Source organism: Heterocephalus glaber, unplaced genomic scaffold (assembly GCF_053883595.1).
Source record: "Heterocephalus glaber isolate CG9 unplaced genomic scaffold, H.glaber_assembly_v1.0 deba00000738, whole genome shotgun sequence".
Classification (NCBI taxonomy): domain Eukaryota; kingdom Metazoa; phylum Chordata; class Mammalia; order Rodentia; family Bathyergidae; genus Heterocephalus; species Heterocephalus glaber.
In genome coordinates, this window is record NW_028258161.1 from 11,333,565 (window position 1) to 11,357,210 (window position 23,646).

At 42.4% G+C, this 23,646-nt stretch overlaps 1 protein-coding gene and 1 pseudogene across 8 annotated transcripts in view; both read right to left on the bottom strand.

Annotated features, from left to right (window-relative positions):
* Mcm10 (minichromosome maintenance 10 replication initiation factor) overlaps positions 1-11,821 on the bottom strand; it is a 37,731-nt gene extending 25,910 nt beyond the window's left edge. For 2 of the 8 annotated variants that reach the window (XM_087206988.1, XM_004861826.4), the window contains exon 1: positions 57-235. Coding sequence is in view for 4 of the 8 variants with exons in the window: in XM_087206987.1 (XP_087063113.1) it covers positions 221-559; positions 9,824-9,833 (349 nt within the window). In the remaining 4 variants the exon portion in view is untranslated. Of the gene's footprint in view, positions 1-56; positions 560-657; positions 840-898; positions 1,039-9,823; positions 9,906-10,239; positions 10,353-10,803; positions 10,929-11,685 lie in introns of those variants that run through there. The other 6 variants (XM_087206987.1, XM_004861825.4, XM_021242027.2 and 3 more) reach the window with 6 other exon arrangements.
* On the bottom strand, positions 3,967-7,047 carry LOC106010801 (PAN2-PAN3 deadenylation complex subunit PAN3 pseudogene; annotated as a pseudogene).
* Positions 11,822-23,646: the final 11,825 nt, after the last annotated feature.

Sequence of the window (23,646 nt, forward strand, 5' to 3'; positions counted from 1 at the left end):
TAGATGCACACTGACCGTCAACACAATTTTAGGAGTCAAGAAATGATTGTATTTACTTTGTAAATTGTAGTATCATGGCTAACAGCTTCGGTTCAGGAATGGCTGTCTGTTCAAACCGGACGCGCAGCAGCTGTCTGGCCTTGCCCTGGCTCTACTTGCACGTGAACCCTACCCAGGTTACATAAGGAGAAGAGAAAAAGCAGGTGGTTGGTAAGGGCACCTTGCAGCTCCTGATTGGTTTTCTCCCGATTAGGGGCCGAAGCAGGGAGGGCGCTCTTTTCAGCTGGCTGCGATTCCGGAACTTCTTCATCTGTTAAGTCCCCCACATCTCCAAAGAGGGTGGCCACGTTTTCCTTCTGGACCCCCGCGGTTCCTACGTCCCCATCCTCAGCCTCTTCTGTGTACGATTCACCGTCACCATCGGCGTCGAAGAGCTCGTCATAGGCGTCGGGTCCACCCTCCTCCGGGGGCGAGCAGCTCCCAGCTTCCGAATGACAGGTCGAGGCTGACTGGTTCTCCTCCAGCAGGGCGGTCAGCAGAGACAAATCCTCCTCCTCCACTGGAGGCAACAGAGAAGGAGAGAAATTAAGCCCACTCGAGAAAAACCGCTACTGACAAGTACAGCTGACTCAGATTCAGCATTAACACGGCAATTACAGTGAAAGTACAGGTTCACGTTTGGCTGGCAGACGTGTTCCCTTTGTCTCTCCTATCCCCGGGAGAAGGGACCGTGTATCTGCTCGGTGACTGGAGCGAGCCAGTGTGAGGAGACTGAAGCCTAGGACAGCTACACTCCGGTTCAGGCTGAGTGTGTGTGGGGTGACTGCAGTGGACATTCAGTCCGAGGCGGCCAGACCCGGGCGCAGGTGCATGCTGTGGGTCTCTGTAAATAACTAACCTAACCAAGGTCGTTCCAGGCACCCGGCCACTGTAGTCTTGTGTTACAAATGCAGCCTGTCGAGAGAGCAGCTGAGAATAAAGGCATGTTCATGAGCCAGGCGAGGTGGCACACCCCTGTAATCCCAGCACTCAGGAGGCTGAGGCAGGAGGATCACCGAAAGTTTGAGGCCAGCCTGGGCTACGTAGTGAGTCCAGGGCCAGGCTGAACTACAAAGAAAGACCCTGCCTCAAAAAACCAAAAAAAAGAGTATGTTCAGACATTTCCACGACTCTTCGTCTCTTCTTCGAGCTGCCCGAATCTCAAGTGAACCTATCCAGTCTGAACTGGTGAAAAGACAACCAGTCACTGGGTTAGAATTTCCACCTGCTCTGCTTTAATTAATGAGACAACTTCCTGCATATCAACTTCCACGAGTCAACTAGCAAAGGAATGACTGCGAAACAGATTTAAGGCTTAGCGGTGTGAGCTTTTAAATTTTAAAATACATATATTTTTTAATCTCTGTAATTCTTTACTAAAAATACTGCTGTACACATAGAAACTGAAACCAAGGTTAAAGATGAATAACATATATTGGGATCGTGACATTAGAACTTAACATACTGGTGCTTTTCAGGGAAGTTGCTGACATTCAAATAACAGAACCAAGGTCAAACGCAAATGCAAGAGTACCCTCAAAAATATCTACAATGAAGTAAATAACTAACAGAATTTAAAATAGGTACAAAAAATCGAAATGACCAATGTTACATGATTTTAAGAGTTGTCCTTTCTGTGCTTTTATCTGTCATAACAGGAAGGTATGGAAAGTTTATATTCTTTAGGGCTGGGGATTTGGCTCAGTGGTTCCGTCACTTGCCTTGCAAGTACAAGGACTCGAGTTCAATCCCTGGTACAAAAAACAACAACAAAAAAAACTAAATGAAAAATAAATATAAAAACAAAGCTAAAAAATATGTATTACCTGACACCAACCGTTTTCTGGATGATAATATTTACTCATGAAAACATATCAGCTGTCTACCTTTATATTTAAACCAAGTCCTTAGGTTACTAGGGGCTGAAGCAAACTAGTATTTATGGTGCACTCTTGAGTTTATGATATGAACTTGCCTGGCAGAGGGAAGTTTGCTGGTCTATACAGAATGAGAGATTCAAGCTCTGTTTTACCCCTGCCACTTCTTAGCTTTCACAAAACACTGGTCCACAAATTAAAATTTTCAAAAAGTTCCCAGACCCCAAAACTAAAAGATGATCCCCTTTCATTTTCAAAGAAAACAATATTGGAAAAAAATCTCCAGCCCGCTTATAAATTAAGGATTTCATATTTTTTCTAGAATGCAAGTAGTTCTTTTTTATACAAAAGAATTACAATATGATTTGTCAAAAAACATATAAAAAGACAGCTGCCCTTCCTGAAATACATGAGCTAATGATAAGACTTTTGCATATTAATGTCTCCAAGTTCTTGTTCCTTTTACATAAAAGAGGACATTATGATGGCAAATGTTAATTATCCTTTGAATATTGAACATTATGTTCTCTTAAAATCCATCCAGATCAAATGCAATAATTGATTTTCTTAACAACTGATGTTACCAAACATGGACTCAAATACACATGTTAAAACATGTAAAGCGTGTCTCCAGTCTTCAAAGCTTTCAGTGAAGAGGTGCTTTTTCTTGATGCAAATTTCAAGGCAGAGAAAAATCATTTTAAAGCTTATAAAAAGAGGACAGAGAAATACTAAAAACTTCTCTGCAATATACAAATATGTGTAATTATTAAAATTGAAGACAGTAACATCAGTTGCAAGTGCCCGAGAGTCTGTCCTGACCTTCTTTCTGAGTTTCCACACTTTCTTCATAGTTGCATGGTAAGTACCCAGTGCTAGTAAAACACTCAGTGCTGGGAAAGGAGATATAGTCTTCACTACTGTTTTTTATGAAAGAGAATTCCTATGTATTTGGCAGTCTTCAGTATCAAAGAATAGGCATTTCATTAACTAGAAATTCCATGAATACCGCAGTTTGGCGATAACTTCATGTCCAAATATAAGAAAGTTATGCAGATGAAAATTCCAAACTTTTGAGATGGACTTCTTCAGGAAGATCCCACAGAGTGAGTTATTATCAAAAGTACTATTACTTTGGGCTAAGCAGTGACTGCAAAGGCACAGCGGATCATTATCTCTCCAGATTCAGGCTGTAAGACGTCAGAAAGCTCTCGATGCTAGACCACTGCTGTGTTTAGTTCATCTTCTGAACAGTGTCTCTGTGTCTGCATCCAGTGTAAAGTACCATAATAAAGCTGTTGTTCAAAGAACAGAACTTTATACAAAAAAAAAGCAAGCTCAAAGTAACCTAAAGTAAGATACTCCTGAACTTTAGGCCTTAAACACAATTTCTTCATTTTGTTTTTAATTAAAAATTGCATAAATGTAAATGTATCTGGCTAGCAGGCTTTCTTTAAAAAAGGCTCTTTTGTGAATTTGGAGCAAACAGCTACACAAGCTCGCTCAAGTACTATTTGTCTGATCCTTATTCAGAAAACATTTAAGTAAACCAGGGGAATTCACACCCAACAATTCATTGATATTTCTCTCTGTATATTCTTACAAACAGAACAAGAATCTCAGTTTGAACTAACCGTGGATGGCATATAGAGCTTGCATACAATACTCTCATAAGAATTATGCAGTACACTGCACTTCTATGAAATTATTTACCTGGTCCACTATGTCATTTAGGGCAATCCGTCCCAAAAAGAGCAAATTCTGCAACCTTTAATGGCAAAAGATGCTGTCCAGTATTGTTTCCCAAAAATGTCCTTGCAAATAGTTTCCCTTAATCAGTATACAATGTGGCAAAAGTTCAAAGATTAGAAAAGTCTTTAAAAAATTAAAATTAGTGCATACACAAGTAGAAAAAACAAAAGCAGGAGCATCATTCACCTGATGGTGCTCCTTGATCTGAAGTGAATTCTTCACAGACAGAGCCTCCAATGGCAGCCAGAACTCTTGGATGAGTGAAACATTCTTCCTTTCAAGTAACAGTGCACCTGTCTGATGTGCAAGCAGCTTTGCTCATCTCCTGCATGTTTCCCCAATGGGAAAGGAGACGATGAAACAGTTCAGCTGAGGTGTAATTTGCTGTTGGTTAAGTTCCTGCAGGCATTTTTAGCAAATACTACCACTGACCATTTGCAGCTGCAATCAGTTCTTGAAAAGTATTTTCAAAGCAGCGCTTTAAGTCACTGTAAGTTACCACAAGTATGTTCTTTTCATCTCTGGAAATCAGGCTTATTTTTTCTGGCACACCAGCATCTAGCTTGTTAAGACAAGAAATGATATGACTGAGGTCCATCCAAGGAGCACCCGCTTCTGTCAACTGATGAAAAAGATGATCCCTAAAGAGTTTCAACAGATAACGGTCTCCAGTCTCTGACCAAGTAGGATCCTTTTGAAACTCTGGCCTCTCACTGATTGTTCCCAATTTTGCTAGGAGCCTAAACAGTCTTTCATTTTGAACCTCCTATGCAAGGTTTTCTTCAATGACATCATTTCTCATTTGAGCAGCATCCAACTAAGTATAAAATCGAGCACCAATCATGGGCATGATGTCATTTACACTTCGCAGCCTGTTTTGGTCAGTCAACAAATACAAGATCAGATTCTTCAGGTCAGAAGAGTAGTTGATTGTCACCAATTCCATGGTTTTCTGTAAATTCTCTCTGAATTCCTGCCAAAGAGTTGCAAGCCAAAGCCAACACAACTTTTCCTAATGATATCAGGTCTGCTAGCTGGTACTGTGTCATTAATGCCAGTGGATTATTATTTTGACTGTTATCAAATGTTAAAACATCAAAAACTCCAACACAATTTACTTGCAACACTGTTTTGCCAGTTATCAGAATCTTTGTTGGGTCCATAACTCGACATGCCAAACCTGCTGTACGAATGGTACGCAATGCAGAACTCAGTTGGACAATGTATGCCCAAATGAGAGATTCTGGCAATAATGCAGCATGCTGCCTGGGCAATGGTCCATCGTGTTGACCCCACTTTTTGTGAAATAGGCATCAGCATTAGGGTCATTAAAGTGTCTGCTCATCATAGTTCTCCTCCAGCATGGAAACCATATGCAAACACAAGTGAAGGCTCTGCAAATGCTTTAGTGGTAAATACTTCACACAGGGTTACAATATTTTTCCACATAACAACCAACACCATGCACTTTGTGTTAACAAGACAAAAACCATGTATCCTCTGAAGGCAATATGGCAGATGATCTTTGCTATTTACAGCTTAGTAGCGAGATGTAATGTATCCAAAATTACTTGATCTCTGAATACGGTTTGGGGGTGGCAGTAGTTCTAAAGGGAATAGACTATGGTAGCTGTCAACTTCTGTGGGGACTGGCATATCTGCTTGATCAATTTGAGCCATTGTTATTAAATGTCTGTTGATCAGCTCCTGTCAGAGTTCGTCAGCCATGAAGAAGGAAGGTGCATTTGGTTTTAGTTGCATATAAGAAACATGAGGTGCAGTTGGAGGATAAATATGATAGTTTGGAAATACCATTCCAGTCAAAGGTGCTGGAGTTGTGTCTGTATAGAAGTAAGTCGTCCCACCAACAGTTTCCTTCTGAATCACCTGCCCAGAAGATGGAGTCTGAGAAACAGGATTACTAATTAACAGGTGTAGAGGCACTAGAAGGCAGCATGTGTAACTTGCTGGCTTCTTCTTCTAGGAGCAGGAGAAGTATGGGGAGTGACCTTGGGGGAATGAAGAGGGGAAGATCCCACAGACAATGACATTCCTGGTGCTAATCCAGCAGTAGCAGGACTTCCCATGGATGGGTGAGAGAAAACTTGAGAGAAGGCAGATATGTTTGACTGGAATGCGTTACTTAGCCTCGAGGTTGATCCTCCTTTAGGAATAAACTCCTCTCTTGCAGTAGGATTTGGAGTCTTTCTTCTTTGAGAGATGTTGAGGGCACCAAGGTCATTAAACAAAGATGAAGCAGGTGAAGTTAGAGGATCATGGCCTGCATATGGCTTGGCACTGTCATTTAGAAGGCTTGGGGAGCTGCTACTATCAGTCATTCTCTGCATCAAGGGATACTTCGTTTCTACTGGGCTTCCAAATCCATTGAGTCCAATAAAGCTGGTGCTGAAATAGGAATCTGAGATTCGCATCAGTTAAAGCACCTCCATCCATTCCAGGAACTGCCAGCCGCTGTCCTTCAAGTCCGCTGCTGCCTGCGCCACCGCCGGCTGCGGCTCGGGCCCCTGGGTCCCCCAGGTCCGGCTTCTTGGGTTCCGGGATGGCCCGGCTCCCCCTCCTGGAGCAGCTCCGGGTGGAAAGCCGGCACCTCGGTGCGCCAGCCAGAGCCAGAGGGACGCTGTTGTTATGGAGGCCACGGCCCGGCGGCTGGGTCCTCATGCAGGAACTGACACTCCTCCCCATGGAAGCAAGTCTTATCTTTGGCGTAGGAGCGGGGATACTTCAGTTTCCCTCCCGCCGCACCCCGCCGGGGACACCTCCGACCCAAGGCGGGGCCACCACCAGCCTAAATATTTTTTCTTTATTGATTTTTTTTGTACTGAAGATTGAACCCAGACAGCACTGAGCTACATTCCCAACCCTTTTTTTTTTTTTTTTTGGTACCGGAGATCGAACTTGGGTCCTTGCGCTTGCGCAGTAGGCGGCAAAACCACTGAGCTAAATCCCCAGCCCCCCAACCCTTTTTAAAAATTTTATTTCGACAGAGTCTCCCTAAGTTGCACAGGTTGGACTTGAACTGATGACCCTCGTGCCTCAGCAGATGTGTGCCAGCGGGCTGTTGAGACTTCTTTTTAAAGATAGAAAGGTATGCAAAAAGCACTCATATTCCATCACCTAGAATTAGCCACCGTTAACATGAACATGAATTTATAAATTCTCGTATTAGGCAGCTTTAGAAATATTTACATTAAAAACTCCACACTGTATGTATTACTCTATATCTGTTGGTCATTCAACATCATGTAACATATAGCTCTAGTTTACTTTCTAGTATTGTATCATATTCTATATTAACACTGCACCATTTTCCAATAAAGGACATAGGGGCTACTTCCAACTTTTCCCCACTACTAAACATGCTGTAATCATGTGTACATCCTCTTGCATCACACACATGCACAATCTTGGGACTGTGTCTCAGAAGTGGACTTTCTGGATTGTTGGTTATACGGTACACATTCTCAATTTCACATGTTCCCAAATTTCTCTTCAAGGGGAAGTACTCACACTAGCACTGTAATCAAGTAGTATTTTTCCTCACCAGTATCTTAACATTTTTTTGCCAAAATGATTTGCAAAAGCATCTCACTGTTTCCTGGATTACTAGTGAAGGTAAAAATTGCTTATGTTCACTGGCCAAACAAGAATTTATTCTTGTTTCTTTTCTTCCTACCTGTACCACCAGTACTAGGGATTGAACCCAGTGAGCTATATCCCCAGACCTTTTATTTTTCATTTTGAGACATGGTCTTGCTAAACTGCCCAGGCTCAGCTTGAATTTGAATTTACAATTCTTCTGTCTCCGCCTCCCACAGTGCTGGGATTACAGGCATCTGCCACCGTGCCCAGCTGATTTGTTTATTTTCTTTGCCTCTCCCCCATTTAGGCAACATTCCTCTATATAATCAGAGGTATTAAAGGAAGTGTTAGGGATATCTGACCCATTCCCCTCATCTGAAAGAAAAGGGCTAAAGCCCGAGAGGGTAAGAGTTTATCAGGGTCACAGGATGAAAAAGGCCAGTACAGAAACCTGGGTTGGTAAGGAGGCCACTAGATCAGCAAACCAAGGTCCCTTCCTCCATTCTACACTCCCCTAGCAGAACAAAGAGCCGAGAGCCAGGCTTAAGGGCCAGAACAATGGTAGGGAATCCTGGCATGCGTGCCACAGCAGGCTGATTGTATCACTGAAAGCTCTGAAAGGTTCACCATCACTGGCCTAGAGCGTACAGAGAAGCCTAGTCCTTAGTCAGATGTTGTGTAACAACTGGTTCGAGTTGCTTAGTGAACAAAGACTCCAATACTAAGCTGGGTGTGGGGGCACTTGCCTGTAGTCCCAGCACTTAGGAGACTGAGGCAGGAGAATCCACCTGGGCTACATAGTGAGTTCAAGACCCTGCCTCAAACAGGCAAAGAAACAAAGACTCCAAGTCTGCAATGTGAGGCAAGAGAAAAGACACAATCCCAGCTCCCTATGCTGCAGAGATTGCTCCATCCCTGCAGCGCTGCTAAGATGCATCCACCTCCCCTCCTTCCTAAGCTGCCAAAGACAGCACACCCCAGAGGAAGCCGTGGCCCACACTGAAAGCCACAGGTGGGAGCCGCTGCCTGGTGACCCCACACTCTTCCCCTCAAACCCAGCTTCATCATGAGATAACCAGGGCTTATCCTGGGATGCCTCCCATCCCCGTTTACTCGAGGCAACATCAAAAACCACCCATCCTCACGTTATGCTGACCCAATCTTCCTGCCTTTCTTCCCAAATCCTTGGGATCCACTCTCTGGAATTCATAATCTACTACTGGGAAGTTTTCCTATATCCTCAGTGACGCCTACAACAGAAATCTGGCTGTCCCTGAGTGAAAGTTATGTAAATATGCACACCAAAACCAAACAGGCATCCAACACACTTCCCCAATACATTTGCTCTCCATTCTACACTTCACGTTGTCCCTTCTCAAGCCCTGTCTCCTCCTCCCTGTTTACTCTCAGCTGATGATCTTACACTGTATTTTACAGAAAAGCAAAGCAAAAAAACCAGAAGCAATCATCTCTCTCACCTTTCATGACCAAATCTGAACATATGTTCTTATCTTTTCCTCCTATGACAATGGACAGAGTGTTTAGTCCTAAGTATAGCCAATTCCTCCGTTTGTGTGTTGGATCCCATTGCTGAGTCCAGCTTCTGAAGGACTTCACTGTACAATCACCAAACTCTCTCTGCCTCCTCACTATTTTCCCTTTCTTCTGGAGCATTCCCATCAGCAACAGTCATTCTAGGGTCTCTCATCTTACCAACAGCCTGGCAAGGCAGTTTTTTTGGGGGGGGGGATTAAAAAAATTTTTGTTATTATCTCGCTCCCTCTACAAAAATGAAAGCAGGAACGATATTCAACAGTGTATCCCTAGTAACAGTAAACTTTTAAATTTCCTCTACATTGGCTAAATTGTGAAACTGCACCAACCAAATGAGATTTTCCAACTAGATACCATGAATTCTTAGCTCGCACACCTCATATTTTAGTGTCCATCTTGTAGAAAAAGGTTATACTCTGTATTACATAAACTACCCTGTGGGCAATTTGGTGATTTTAGGAAACAGGAAACTATTATTATACCATAGGGCAACCAGTTTCATGTATATCACCGTGTGATGAATTTCAACATTTGGTTTTATTGTTTTTGGTTTTTTTTGAGACAGGGTCTCATTTTGTATTGCAGGATAACCTCAAACTCACTTCAATACTCCTGCCTCAGCCTCCCAAGTGCTGGGATTACAGGCATGCGCCACCACACCCTGCTGGTTTTACTTTTTTTTTTTAAGGGCTAAGCGTATTAAACATGAGTTTTTAAAAGATGCAGACAATGGGCTCAATTATACAACCAGCAAAATAATGTGTTTTACATGTGAAGGTCCCTTTACAACCAACACAATCATTATTGTGCTGCTTCAGGCTAAGCTTTAGTGAGTAAAGCAACAACATCTCTTTAGTGGACATTATGTGAACATCCCTGAAAAACAAACTCAACTAAAAGGACTGTAAGAATTGAAGTTGGACTAAAACCACTCCAACAGATATCCACATCAAGTGTCAGTTCTGAAGTCAAGAGAAATTAAGGAAATAACCCGGCCTTACCATCCATCATCAAGACACAAGCTGTGAGCAGGAGCTCCGAGGAGGATCAGGTGCTCAGGAGATGAATATGGTCAAATCTTGGCTGTGGGAAATCAACATTAAAAAAGTCACCCATGAATCTTCCTTTTTTCTCACAATGTATATTCAACAATTCCAAAAATCCCAGAAATCCCACAGGCTCTAATCTTAGGATTCATCTAGAATCTGACATTTCCATTCCCTTTCTGCCTTCTAACTAGAAGCCCTTTTACTTGTCTTTACACTATGTTTACAGAAACTCAGTTCAAGCATAGGGAAGTTTATGCGACACCAGATTGTACAGATACAAACTGTGGACAAAAGCTGCTGGGGCTGCTCTAAATATTAAGGCTATTATGCCTTTTTATTTATCATAATGCATCTGATGTCTACCTTACCTTTAGCAGCTCAGTGTGTGATTCTAACTAGGTCCAGCCTCGGTCAGCATTTTAATTCAACGCTAGCTAGCAAGGTGCAGAGGAACAGCTGGCATAGTTAATGAAACTAAAGCCACATCATTCTGGCTGCTTTCCTTTTTACACTAAAAGTGACCTTTATTTTTATTTATTTGTTTTTTGCTACCGGGGAATCGAACTCGGGTCCTTGCGCCTGCGCAGCAGGCAGCGAAACCGCTAAGCTACATCCTCGGCCCTAAAAGCGACCTTTCAAACTGCAAGGTCATAAGGCCTGGGATGTAGCTCAGTGGCACCCTGGCTGGCAAGCGGAAGCTGAGTTCGTTCCCTGGTGCAAAAAACCCCTCGCAAGGTCATTACTTAACTACAGGGACTCTAACGACTCTGCTAAGTCTAATGTCAAATCAATTAAGGTGCGTTCTTTTTATTTATCCAACATTTCCAAGGGCCCCATCCTGTGTTGCACGCTGTATCATTCACTGGGAATTATCTGCTTGAGGGTTGGGGGCAAACTTTATTTCCACAATCAGCCCCTCTCCCCCAACACACCTGCGCTCGCTCGCTCTCACATCAGGGCCGTGCAAAAAGCACTAGGGGTTGAGCCATCAAGCTGGCCGCTTCTCTCCAACGTCACTGCCAAAACCTGAACGGGAGCCACTGTGGAGCACTGCAGGCGCTTCCTGACAGTCTCTGCACGCCTGCAATCTACTCTCTGCGCATAGACGCAGTAACGCATCTTCCCTTTCCTTAGAACCCTTTAGGGCCATATATCAGATCACGGTACTTCCTCGGCCGACTTCTTGAAGGCTTTTCCACTGCCCTTAGCACAAAGCCTGAGAGGCACGTTATACTCTCTTGCTCATTCGTACTTCCTCTTCTGTTCCACCCACCAGCTCCACCAGCGTCCGGACCGCTCCAGCCCGACGCCCGCCTTCGGGTTCTCGAACCCGCGCTTGGCCCTGAGACCTCGAGCAGCTGCACGGCAAGCTCTCGGGGCGCTCATTCTGCAGTCTCCCTTTCCGAGCCTGTCCAGCCCGCCCTTTCCGCGGAGGCCCCTTCCTCGGCCTCTTCCTTCCCCTTCCCGGCCTCACGGTCGTCTGGGTCGTCAGAGTGCAGGCGTCGTGGGCAAATCACGACTCAAAGGGACGAATGAAGTCCGGCCAGCCCGCCTCTGACAAGCGTTTTCAAAAGTTACCGAACTCTTAAAAGGAAACCCCGCAGTTCTCCAGTCCCCGCGCCACGGCGCACCCGCCCCGGCCCGGCCCGCCCCGGCCCGGCCCAGCTGCGTCCGGAGATCGCCCTGGCGGCCTCTGGGCTCCCGATCGCGCCCACCCAACCCTCAGGGGCTCCGCGCCTCTCGCCCTCGGAGACCTCACATCCTCTCACAGCCGCGCCGGGGCCGTCCGCACGCCCAAAACCCGCGCTCCTTACCGGGTGCAACCACCGCTTCCAAATCAACAGCCGAACCCGCCAAAATTCCAACCAGACTCCGCCCCTTCATATTGTCAGACGCACGAGGCTGAAGGGCCTCACTGATTGGCTACGTCAGAGCTCTTGGCGGAGCCTACCGGGCGGAGAAAGTGAAACAAGGCCCCGATACAGAGCAACCTGATTGGCTCACATCACCGCGCGCCATCTTTGTTGAGGGCAAGAGAACTTCCGGTCGATGAGCCTTTGGGTATACCAGAGTTTCTGGCGCCTCCCAGCGTCGGGAAGTGTAAAACTTCCTGTAAAGTATGTTAATCTGCGGTCAAAAGTCCATTCCTGACCCTTTCTAAAACTATTATTTAGTCCTTCTGAGCCCAATTTTAAATTTCTTTGAGGTGGAGGATAACAGTGAGGCAGAGAAGCCTGGATATTTTCCAAACGCTACTGTGAAGCAGCTCTCAAAAGTGTCCTGTGAGATAAGTGATCATAGAAGTCTCAACAAACTGGTTATCACACTTAGCTTTCGACTCTTGTGTCCATTTGAGATGTTTGGACCCCAAAACGAGCAAAAACATTCTGTCTTTTTGACTTCAACCTTTGGGAAGTCAATTATCTGTTTAGTTTGCGTGTCATTTGTACAGTGAGGGTGTGGGTGACATTCTTTGATTCAGAAGCCACTGTTCCCAGAGTAGATCACGGTCCATAGACTTTGAGACTCACAGCTCAGAGTTCACAATGACTCATCAGGGGGCTATATTTTTCACAGAACATTCCTTAGTAAAATTCAGACCTCTTTAAGTACTCACATTATAAAGTATTTGTGCACAATTCTAATAAGTTTCTAAATGCAGATAAATACAGTATATTTATCTTCTACACAGTTGCAAAGACGTCAAAGCAGAAAAAATTTTAATGGACCAAATGACCATTTAAAGTTTTTTTTCCTCTTGCAGACACTATTTAGGCACAGTACTCCTCAATATATTTAATACAAGATAGTATCACTGTCCACTACATCTACCTTTATTTCAGAACAGTTAAAACCAGCATTAGAGCGAATGGAAAATAAACAGTTCTAATGTTTACAGTACATTGATTTTTTTCTGTGTCCTAATAGAGTATCAAATGCTCCATTTATGACTTCAGCCTTATTATTTGAACCTATTATAATGACCCAGAAGTAGGAATAATACCACTTTTGAGAACTGCTAGCCTTGAAAAATCCATAGTAATGGAAGAAATACAATAATAGAATCAAAGAAAAGGGTTTAAATGTATCACTGCACTTATTTATTTGGGGAGGGGTGTCTCACTTTCTAAGGCAGGCTGGCTTTGAACTCCCAGCAATCCTCCTGCCTCAGTCTCCAGAGTGTTGGAATTACAAGCATGTGCCACCACACCCAGCTACTGCATGGCTGCATTTAGTTTCAAGGGTTCGTCATAGGTTTAGTCTTAGCTATCATGCAGAAATTCCTTGATGGATGTTCTTTTTTTTAATTTATATATATATACTTATTGGTTCATTTTAGGTATAAAATACATTTACATTTATCTTTGGGTGTTTGTACCAGAACATGATGTATCTGAGTTCTTATTTTTTCTCCAATTACCTGTGCACCCTTCACCCCTCCACTCTTCCCTATTTACACAGAGTTTGATTCCATTTTTTTTCTTTCTCAAAATTTTTCCTTTCCCTTCTTCTCTTTCCCCTTCCCCTCCCACCATCCCCAAACCCTTGGACCTTTTCTTATTTCAAATTATCAATTATTCATTTTAATCATTTTCATCTTTATTTACACTTTCAATTTCTCACACTAGAGAAACTATTCGGTATTTACACGTGTGTCCTATTTATTTCACTTAAGAGTATGGCCTCAATATGCATCCATTTAGCTATGTCTCTAGTTTCTCATTCTTTATGGCTGAGTAGTACTCCATTTTATATATTTAAAAAAACACATCTTCTTTATCCAGTTTCCAGTCGATCGGCACTTGGGCTGTTTCCTAGCCTTAGCTATTACAGACTGTGCCGCTATAAACATAGGTGCACATATATCACTGTGGTATGATTCTTTTAATTCTTTGGGGAAAATTCCCAGTAGGGGAAGAGCTGGGTCAAATGGAACCTGTAGTCCTAGTTCTTTGAGGTATCTCCATACTGATTTCCACAGTGGTTGCACCAGTCTGCACACCCACCAGCAATGGAGAGGGGTTCCTTTCTCTCCACACCCCCGCCAGCATTAGTTATTGGTTGATTTCTTTTTTTTTTTTTTGGTACCGGGGATCGAACTCGGGTCCTTGCACTTGCACAGCAGGCGGTGAAACCACTGAGCTAAATCCCTGGCCCAATTGGTTGATTTCTTGATAGCAGCCATTCTTTCTGGGGTGAGGTGGAATCTCAGTGTTGTTCTCATCTGCATCTCTCGAATGACCAGTGATGTTCAACATTTTTTCATATATTTATTTGCTGCTTTTACTTCTTTGTCTGAGAAAGGTCTGTTCACTTCAGATGCCCATTTTTGAATTGGGTCTTTGAATTTGGGGGGTCTGGTTTTTTTCAGTTCTTTATATATTCTAGATAGTAGTCCTTTGTCTAAGGTACAGCTGCTAACAATTTTTTCCCACATTGTAGGTTGTCTCTTAGCTCTGTTGGTGGTTTCTCTTGCAGTGTGGCATGTTTTGTCCTTAATTAAAATTTATCAGTAGCACCTCAGGTCCTATAAATTCCAAACTTCTTGCCATTCAAGATTTTTATGTACAGATTTGACTGTTGTCTACTTTTCCCCTAATCTCAACTCTGATCTTCCCTCCAACCCCCACTAAAGTAGGCTTCCTCCTAGTCACTCTCTGAACCATTCCCTGTTCCTCAGATATCAGGCTCTGCGTGCCTCAGAGGCTTTGCATACGTGGAGTTCCTATCTGGAGTGACTTCAGGCCAGGCATCCCCTCCTTGTGAAGCTCTTCGGGACCCCCTGGGCTAAGCATTCCAACTTGGTGTTTCCTAGTGCTCTAGTCTGGTCTTGGACATAGAACTTGCTACCATGTACCCTAATCATTGATGTCTTCTCTTCTTCCCTTGTGTATGGAAAGGAAAATTTCAACAGCATATTTGCTCCTTAGTAAGTCACGTAACATTTAGGGCTCAGTTCCTTCATCTGTGAAGTGCTAACAATGGTGATAGCTGAAGGATCAAATAAGATGTCTTACCAGTACATTTTTGCACATCTGTGATCAACATGATGGTCTACTGTCTTATGTGTAAGGGTGTTACACAAAGATATGGTACATATTCCAGGCATTTACAGGCATAATATGGGACATAGGACATAGGATAAAATATAAACAGCAAGAGATAGTACTAATGGGCACCAGTTTTGCTGAAGAGGAGGGAACATATAGAGGAAAGGAGGTATAAACATTAGAGGAAATAAGTAGAGATTAATTGAAGGATGATAAACACTTGGTGAAAAACTATTTTGTAAGCAATAGAGACCAAATTTAACTGGGGTGTGTGTTGGGGGGTAGATGTATAGAGGGAAGATGTGGCTAGGCACTCAGACTCCAGAATTAAGACTGCATGGTTTTAACTGTCACGTACAAATGCACAATCCTTGGTAAGTGAACCTCTCAGTGACTCAACTTAGCCGTCTGCACAACAAGGATAGTAATAGTTATTTCATTAGGCATCTGAGGGTTAAGTGGGAAAAACTTGAAAAATACGCCTAGTGTGCCTGTCACATGTAAGATTCAATATGTATTAATTTACACTTTCATTATTCTATAAGGCATTGTTTAGGAAGAGTAATCTTAAAGATGGGTGTTCAGGAACTGAATATGTAAGAAACAGGGCAGAAAAGCCTGTTAGAAGGTCATAACAATCCCAGTCTGTAAGAGTTAGAGAATACATTAGGAAGGAAAACCGCATCTGCATTGGTAATTGTCCAAAGAAAAGTTACCTCTGGAGGGACAAGGAGAGGAAGCCAGGGTGGCATTACCTAGGAGACTTGGCAGAACCATAGAAAGAGCTAAAAGTCTAAAGATCTTGCTTTGAATCAGGCTGAGGTGGTAAGTTCAGCTTCAGAGGTGTGTGATGTGGACTTCACCAGATTCTTTAAATTTTTGACTGATGCCAGGGGAATATGTCAGAACTTCAACTGTAGTCTGAGGTGTTGGTTAGTTAATATAGTTCTCTAGAGACTGGAGAAGCAGAATATCTTTGGGTATTTTTACCTGAGGCACCAGATGATTAAACCAGTTCTTTTCCACAGCCTGCTACCTCCGACCTCCCTGGAGGCATCTGCATACATCTGACTTCACATGTTCCACGCTCTGTGGTGCAGAGCCTTCTAGACTCTTACTTGGAACTTGGGCAACTTTATTTATGAGATGCTTGATTGAGGAAAATGTTATCCTTGCCCAGAGACAATTATTAAAGATGTGTGACCCTTCCAAGACAGAGGAAAACCATTTTCCGTAATTTTTATAACAGAATATTGTCTGCGTTGCCCAAATAGATGTTTGTTGCTCTTCAATCAATGCTGTGATTACTTCAGATAGCAGGGTGAGACCTTCCTTCTGGTTACCCCGTCGACATTTTGCACAGGGAAGCCAATGAAAAGTCTAGCATTAGTGGTTTTAGTCACTCCATGAGACTGCTTAACATATTTCTTCCTTTGTTTTGTGGGTTAGTAACTAATATATATTTTATATATGTGAAATAACTCTCCCCCTTGGTTATAGCTCCATATACTTAAAGGACAAAATAGCTACATGCATCTCCTGGCTCACTGAGTTCCTGAATCAATATTTTGTATTATACTTCATGTTTGTGATTTCTTAGCTAGATAAAAATTACTCAGTGGATGACTAACATTTTCTTTTTTTTTTTACTAACATATTCATAAGAATACATACCAGTATTTCAGTAATTTTAAGGGATTAAATATGTAAGTTAAAGAAGATACTAAAATTATACTTTCCTCGCCTTTCATAACAAAGCAATTTTGGTGCCTTCTGTTTTCCATTAAAACATATGAATATTGGTTCAGTTAGTTGACTCCTTGTTACCCTTAAAAGCTGAAGCTGGCTGTCATACCACTTGTCTCTACTGAATTAAGAATGGCATAATAATCTTGAGTTTTCATTATCAACAATCCCTTTCATATGGGATTGTTAGCCAGTTTGTGTGTGTGTGTGATACATTATGTATCACACACGTTATGTAGTCATTATTTAGTCCAGAGTGGCTTTGAACTAATTACTTAGCCTAGGCTGGCCTTGAACTTGTGATCCTCCTGCCTCAGCCTCCACAGTGTTGAGATTATAGGCATGTACCACCACATCCAGCAATAACCAATGCAGTGATTTACTTCAAACATCTTATTATTGACATATGGGATTAGTCCAGGAGATTTGTTACAATCGATAAACCACTACTAATACATTAAGTACACTCCATACCGTGGGGTAGCACTTCTGCCTATACTCAAAGCCCGGGCAACTGAGGGTGTCTGAGGACACTAAAGGACACGACTCCACTCTCAGGGACATGCGCATAACGGGCCACAATTATCTAAGAATGACCTAACCTTCTTAACCACACATAAGCGACATGGACAAGGTCATGGAGCAGGTGTTTAGTCTCTCCATGTCTCAGTAAGCAGGTAAGACTATACCTGTTGTGAATTAAAGAACACTGTAACTTTTTAGTAGCTGTGTTTGCTATGCTGCTATTTTGCTGAAGAAATAAAGACATGCAGCTCCTGAGCTCTGGAGCTGTAGCTCCAACTTTCACGCTCTGATGCTGCCCTGATGCTGATGATTGATTCTGCATGTGTTGTTCTCACTGGGGAATTAATTAACTCACTCCCGAAGGACTATGTGGACTAAACAGACCCCTCTCCACGTGCCTCCTGGGGAGGCTTGGCCTGGACCCTCACACATAGGTTACGCTAAGCTTCACTCTCTGTAATGTGCAGCTCTATGGATTTTGACACGTGTGTACGATTACAATATCATACAGAATAGACTTACTGCACTGTATGTCTCCTAGGCTTTATCTATTCATCTTTCCCTCCTTAGCCCCTGGCAACCACTGATCTTTATCATCTCCATAGTTTTCCCAGTATGTCAGAGAGTTGGAATCACACAGCACGCAGCCTTTTCAAAATGCCTTCTTTCACTTACCAGTGTGCATATACAGTTCCTCCATGTTTCTACATGGCCTATCTAATTTTTCTTACTGAATAATATCCACTGCTTGGGTGTAGCACAACACACATTCTCTCACTGAAGGACACTGTGGGTGCTTCTGGGTTTTGGCAGTTACACACTAAGTAAGCATTCATATGCAGGCTTTGTGTGGTCCTGAGTCAGTGCATTTGGGTAAATACCAAGGAGGATGAATGCTAGATTGTAAAGTAAGAGTCTGCTTCATTTTGTAAGGCACTGCCAAACTGTCTTCTACACTGCCTTCCATGAGCAGTGAGAGTTCGATTTTATTGATCATTTCAAAAAATCAGTCTTTGGTTTTGGTAATTTTCTTCTATTGATTTCAATTTCATTGCCTTCTGCTCTAATTTTTGTTCTCTTCTTTTTGTTTGTTGGTTTTCGTTTTTGAGACTGGGTCTATGTAGTCCCAGCTGTCCTTGAACTTGAGGTGATCCTCCTGCCTCAGCCTTCCAAAGTGCTAGGATTACAGGCATGCACCACCATACCTCGATTTTATTTCTTTTCTTCTGAGTATTTTGCATTCAGTTTGCTACCTTTTTTTTCTAGTTTCCTAAGTGGGGACTTATTTTATTGGCTTTAGATCTTTCGACTTTCCTATATGGTATGCACATTCAGTGCTACAAATTTCCTCCTAAGCACTGCTTTCTCTGTAGTGCTTTCTTTGGCCCCTCACTAGCTTTAATTGAGCATTTTATGATTCCATTTTCTCTCCTCTCATTATCAATAACACTATTCTATATCATTTCCTTTCACTCTGAGGAACTTCTTTTAACATTTCTTACAAGGTAGGGAGGTTTACTGTCAACAAATCCCCTCTACTTTTGTTTACCTGAGCGTATCTATTTCTTGTCCACTTTTGAAGGATAATGTCTGTGGATACAGGACTTCTGGTCTGGTGGGTTTTCTCTGTAAACATTTTAATTACTTCACATTACTCTCTTATTGCTTCCAAGGTCTGCTATCTCTCCTATCCTACCTCTGGCTTCTTTCAAGATGTTTTTTCATTTTCTTTGACATTCTGTGATTTTTTTTTTTTTTACTTGTTCATTAATTTCTGAAAATCTCAGCCATTTAAAAATATTTCCTCTTGTCTTCTCTTCCTTCTCCTTCTGGTATTCTAGTTACAAATATGATATACCTCTTGTAGGTGTCCCACATTTTTTTGGATATTGTTTTGTTGTTTTAGTTCTTTCTCTTTGCTACTTCAGTTTTGGATTTTTCTAAGCTCAAGACTTCTTTCCTTGGCTAGTGTTCAGTCTATTAATGAGCCCATCACAGGCATTCTTCACATCTATTAACAATATTCTAGGATTTATTTATTTTTCTCCCCTCTCCCCCCCTCCACTCCCAACCCCTCTATACCTATTTTTGATTATTCTTTAAAGTTTACAGCTCTGCTTACATTATCCAGCTGTTCTTACATATTATCCACTTTTTTCCACTAGAAGCCTTAGGGAATTAATCGTAATTGTTTCTGATTCCCAGGCTGATATCTTTTTTCTTTTCGATACTGAGACTCAAACTCATGTCCTTGCAGTTACAGGCAGGCGCGGTGCCACTGAGCTACATACATCCCAGCCCTCTCTTTAGTAACTGTATCTGATTCTGACGCTTGCTCTGTCTCTTCAAATAGAATTCTTTGGCCTTTATTTTGCCTTATAATTTTCTGTTGAAAGCTGGACATGATATACAGTAGTAGGTAAAAGGAAGTGAGTTGAGTAGGACTTTAGGGTATGCTTTGTGCTTATCTGGTTAGGACTTAAACTCAGTTAAGATGTTTATTATTCACTTTATCTGTCGGTCTCAGAGGCAAAATTTCAACGTGCATCCTTATCTCCCCTGTAGCCTTTGGGTTTCCAGAGACTGCTTAAATAAGGTCCCAGACGCTGCAGTGTTTTCAGCCGTAACCTCCTTATAGACTACCGGAGCCCCACGTATGTAGTAGTGGTAAGACGTCAGGAGAAGTGAAGCATTCTGCTGTCCCGTGATAGTCATGAGCCTGCACCTTGAGGCTGTGACCTTCAAAAGGCCCAGCCTCTGTAGGTAAATTGAGGAAGCCAAGATGAGGCTGTTGGGGGTGGGGGTGCCTTCTCCCAGGCCAACCTGGCTCTGGGGAAATAGATTTTCCTGAGGGCAGGCCTTGTTAAAAACAGCAGATTGCTCTGGGGTATGTTTCAAAATGGCTATTCTCCCCTGCCTTGTCAGAAGTGTGTAAAAGGGGCACTTCCGCAGAATGTGAGAGTTGGAAGGACTCCTAGAGGCAGAACTCACAGAAGTGTGGAATTCTCTTGAGAGGATCCCACAGTTGGTAACTCTCAAGTCTGAACACGCTGAGCCTCCAGCAATTCCTCATCATCACTTGAAGTTCCCGCCCGGGGCCCTGGGCTGCAGCGGCAGTTATTTATTACAGTCTCAGTTCTGTACCACACATCTATAAAGCTTACTCCTCCTAACTGCAGTTGTGTACTCTTTCATCAACATCGCCCTTTTCCCTAACCACTCTCCCGGCCATCTGCTGGGAACCACCATTCTGCCCTCCACTTCTGTGAGTTCAGCTGTTTTTAGATGTCACATATATGTGAGATCATGCGCAGTACATGCATCTTTCTGTGTCTGGCTTATTACACTTAACAGTGTCCTTCAGGTGCATCCACATTGTTGCAAGTGATAGAATTCTCTGTGTGTGTGTGTGTGTGTGTGTGTGTGTGGTTGAACCCAAGACCTTCACAATGAGATACATCCCTATCCTTTTTTTATTTTGAGACAGGATCTCAGTAAGTTGCTAAATTGCCCAGGCTGGGCTTGAACTTGCAGTCCTGCCTCAATCTGCAAAGGGCTAGGATTACAGGTGTGTGCTGTCACACCCAGCACCCCCTGCCTTTCTAAGCCTGAACAGTACAGTGGACCCTTGACTAAGGAACTGAGGGCTGGTTTAACTAAGTCAATACAGCTGAGCTCTGGCTGTTTCCCTGGGTACACACTATAGATAACAAGAGGCAGATGAATCTTCCATTAACCTAATTAACCTGTTGTTTGTATGTCAGGCCAGTTGTAATTTGGGGGTTCACTGTTTTCCACTGTGTATGTCCTTTCTTTATCCATTCATCAATCATGGTGGTCACCCAGCTTGTTCTGGATCTTAGCTACTGTGAATAATGCTGCAATGAGCATGGGACACAGATATCGCATCAGTAGCCTTAATTAATTAATTTATTTTTGGTACCAGGGATCGAACTCAGGACTTTGTGCCTGTGAGGCAGGTGGCGGAACCACTGAGCTAAATCCCCAGCCCCAGTAACCTTAATTTAAACCAACCGTACAGACTTGCTTTCATTTGCAATCTTTCTAATTATCAAGCAAATGATCTGGTCACAGGCTTAACAAGCCCATTCTTGTTATTATTTCCAGATTAGGAGCTGCTGGGTATTTTTACTTGAACAAAGTAAAAGGATATCTCAATAACTTAAATGTGATTCCATTTGCTTTGCTTCTCTGCTTAGAAGACTACACTATAGAAATCTATTACCCAAGATAAAATGGTAAAAAAAAAAATTTACTAGAAACTACAAAGAAGAAATGAAAAGAAACTAGGTGTGGGGGCATACACCTGTAATCCCAGCTACTCAAGAAGCTGAGGCAGAATTGCAAATTTAAGGCCAGCCTGGATGATTTAGTGAGATCTTACCTCAAAAATTAAAAAAGGCTGGGTATGTACCTCAGTGGTACATACTTAACCTAGCACATGTAAGGCCCTGGGTTCAATCCCCAGAACCTCAAAAAAATTAAAAGAAAATGTTTTGTTATTTTAGAAATTAACAAATGGTCTCCTTGGGGCATTCAGGGAAATAATTTATCTAACATGTATCTAAACTACTGTTGAATTTGTACAGTGTATTCCCTTGACATGAGCATAGCTATTAAGGCATGAAGATAACTAATTTGTACAGTATCTTCACTGTCATGAATTAACTATTTTGATTCCTATTTAAAGATACATGTGTATAATCAGCTTCGTCTAGGAGAGATCTTATAATAAATAGAAAGGAGATCTTTTAACTGTTTTAGAACCTGGATGCATAAAGATATTATTTACTTTTATGGCTCATCCAATACTAGCTAGTCTTATAAATTCGGCCCTGTTATGTGGGGGATGCCCTATTGATCATGCCCAAAGCAGGCTGTGTGCAGTGCAGGCTGTGAAGAGTTAGCCCTGCAATTGGCTCATTTTAAGAAATGAGTCTGACTGAAACCTACGTGACTCACAGAAGCACCTCATAAGCACAGTGCTTGTGCACAGGTTAGCATGACCTTCCTGCTAATGGCCACAGCAGAGACCAGAGAAATGGCCTGTGAAGCCCTGGGGCTCAACACTGAGATAACGTAGTAGCTAAGGTTGGAGTAACTCACACCCAAATGCCATTCCCACGACTTAAACCTTAACTAGAAGGACAAGGTTCATTAGAGCCCTATATTTTGTGTGTTGTTCCTAATTTGTGAATGCTTTGTCTTTTCCAAGCCTTGTCTGCATTAGTATCCACAGCAATTGCACAACTGTGCATCCTCACACGTAGTTCCCCTTTTACTCCAATCTGATTACCAATAAAAATCAATGGCTTGGACTGACCAGGGCCTTTGCTGGTTTCTCAGCACTGGCCGTCCTGGGTCCCCACTTTTTTCTTTAATTCTTTTAATTTCTTTTAATTCTTTCTTCAGCCCTGTGTCATACACTGGGCAGGAGACTGGAACCTACACAGAGGTCTCTGGTACTACTAAAGATGGTAAGTCCCTTTCTATCCACTGTCTTGGCAAGAACAATCTGTAATTCCAACATGTCTTGGTCCCTGTTAGAGATTTGCTCATATTTATCAAATTAATAAAATATATCTTATTAGCATGCTTATATTAAGGTAAATGAGCTTAATACAGAAGATACTTATTATGAAATTAGTTGGTCATATGTGAACAGTGTAAAAGATTGATAGGCAAAATTTTATTTTGTGATAACTACTTTTTTGTCATTGTTAAGATATAACCTGAGCTAAGAAGAAAACAGCTGTTCTTTATAGAAATTAATAAACTATTTACGGTACAAGCCCATATACCTGCAGTAAGTACCATGAAAAAATTGAAGATAACACTGAATGGTTATAAGAAATTTAGTGAGCTTAGTGTCATGTATGCCAGTAATGTTTTTCACATGTCCTAATATTAACTGAAAGCTCAAGTGGTCAGATGAAAAGAGACATGTAACTTCGGAACAATTACTGTGGCTGCAATAAACCTACAACATACACACAAACACACAACCCCCCCAAAATCCATTTTAAATAGATGAAGGAAAGCAGTAATATAATTTACTTAGAAATGCTTCAAAGATGTTCTTTCCTGATTAAATCTGTGACTACTTCATTTTCCCCCTTCACAAAAGGTCCTTAAAATCGATCAGTAGAGCTGGATGTAGAGGTGCAGGCCTGTAATGCCAGCACTCTGGGGGCTGAGGCAGGAGGATCACCACAAGTTCAAGGCCAGGCTGGGGTACACAGTGAGTTCAACACCAGCCTGAACTACAGAGTGAGACCTTGTCTCAAAACACAAAAGAAAACAAAACCAAAACCAAAAATTGATCAGAGAAGCTTCTGGCATCTAATTCTGTAGGCTCTGTCATGATGTCCCATCCTGAGGAACCACATGAACAGTGCAGCTGCTTGCACAAACAACACAGAAACCAGGGAA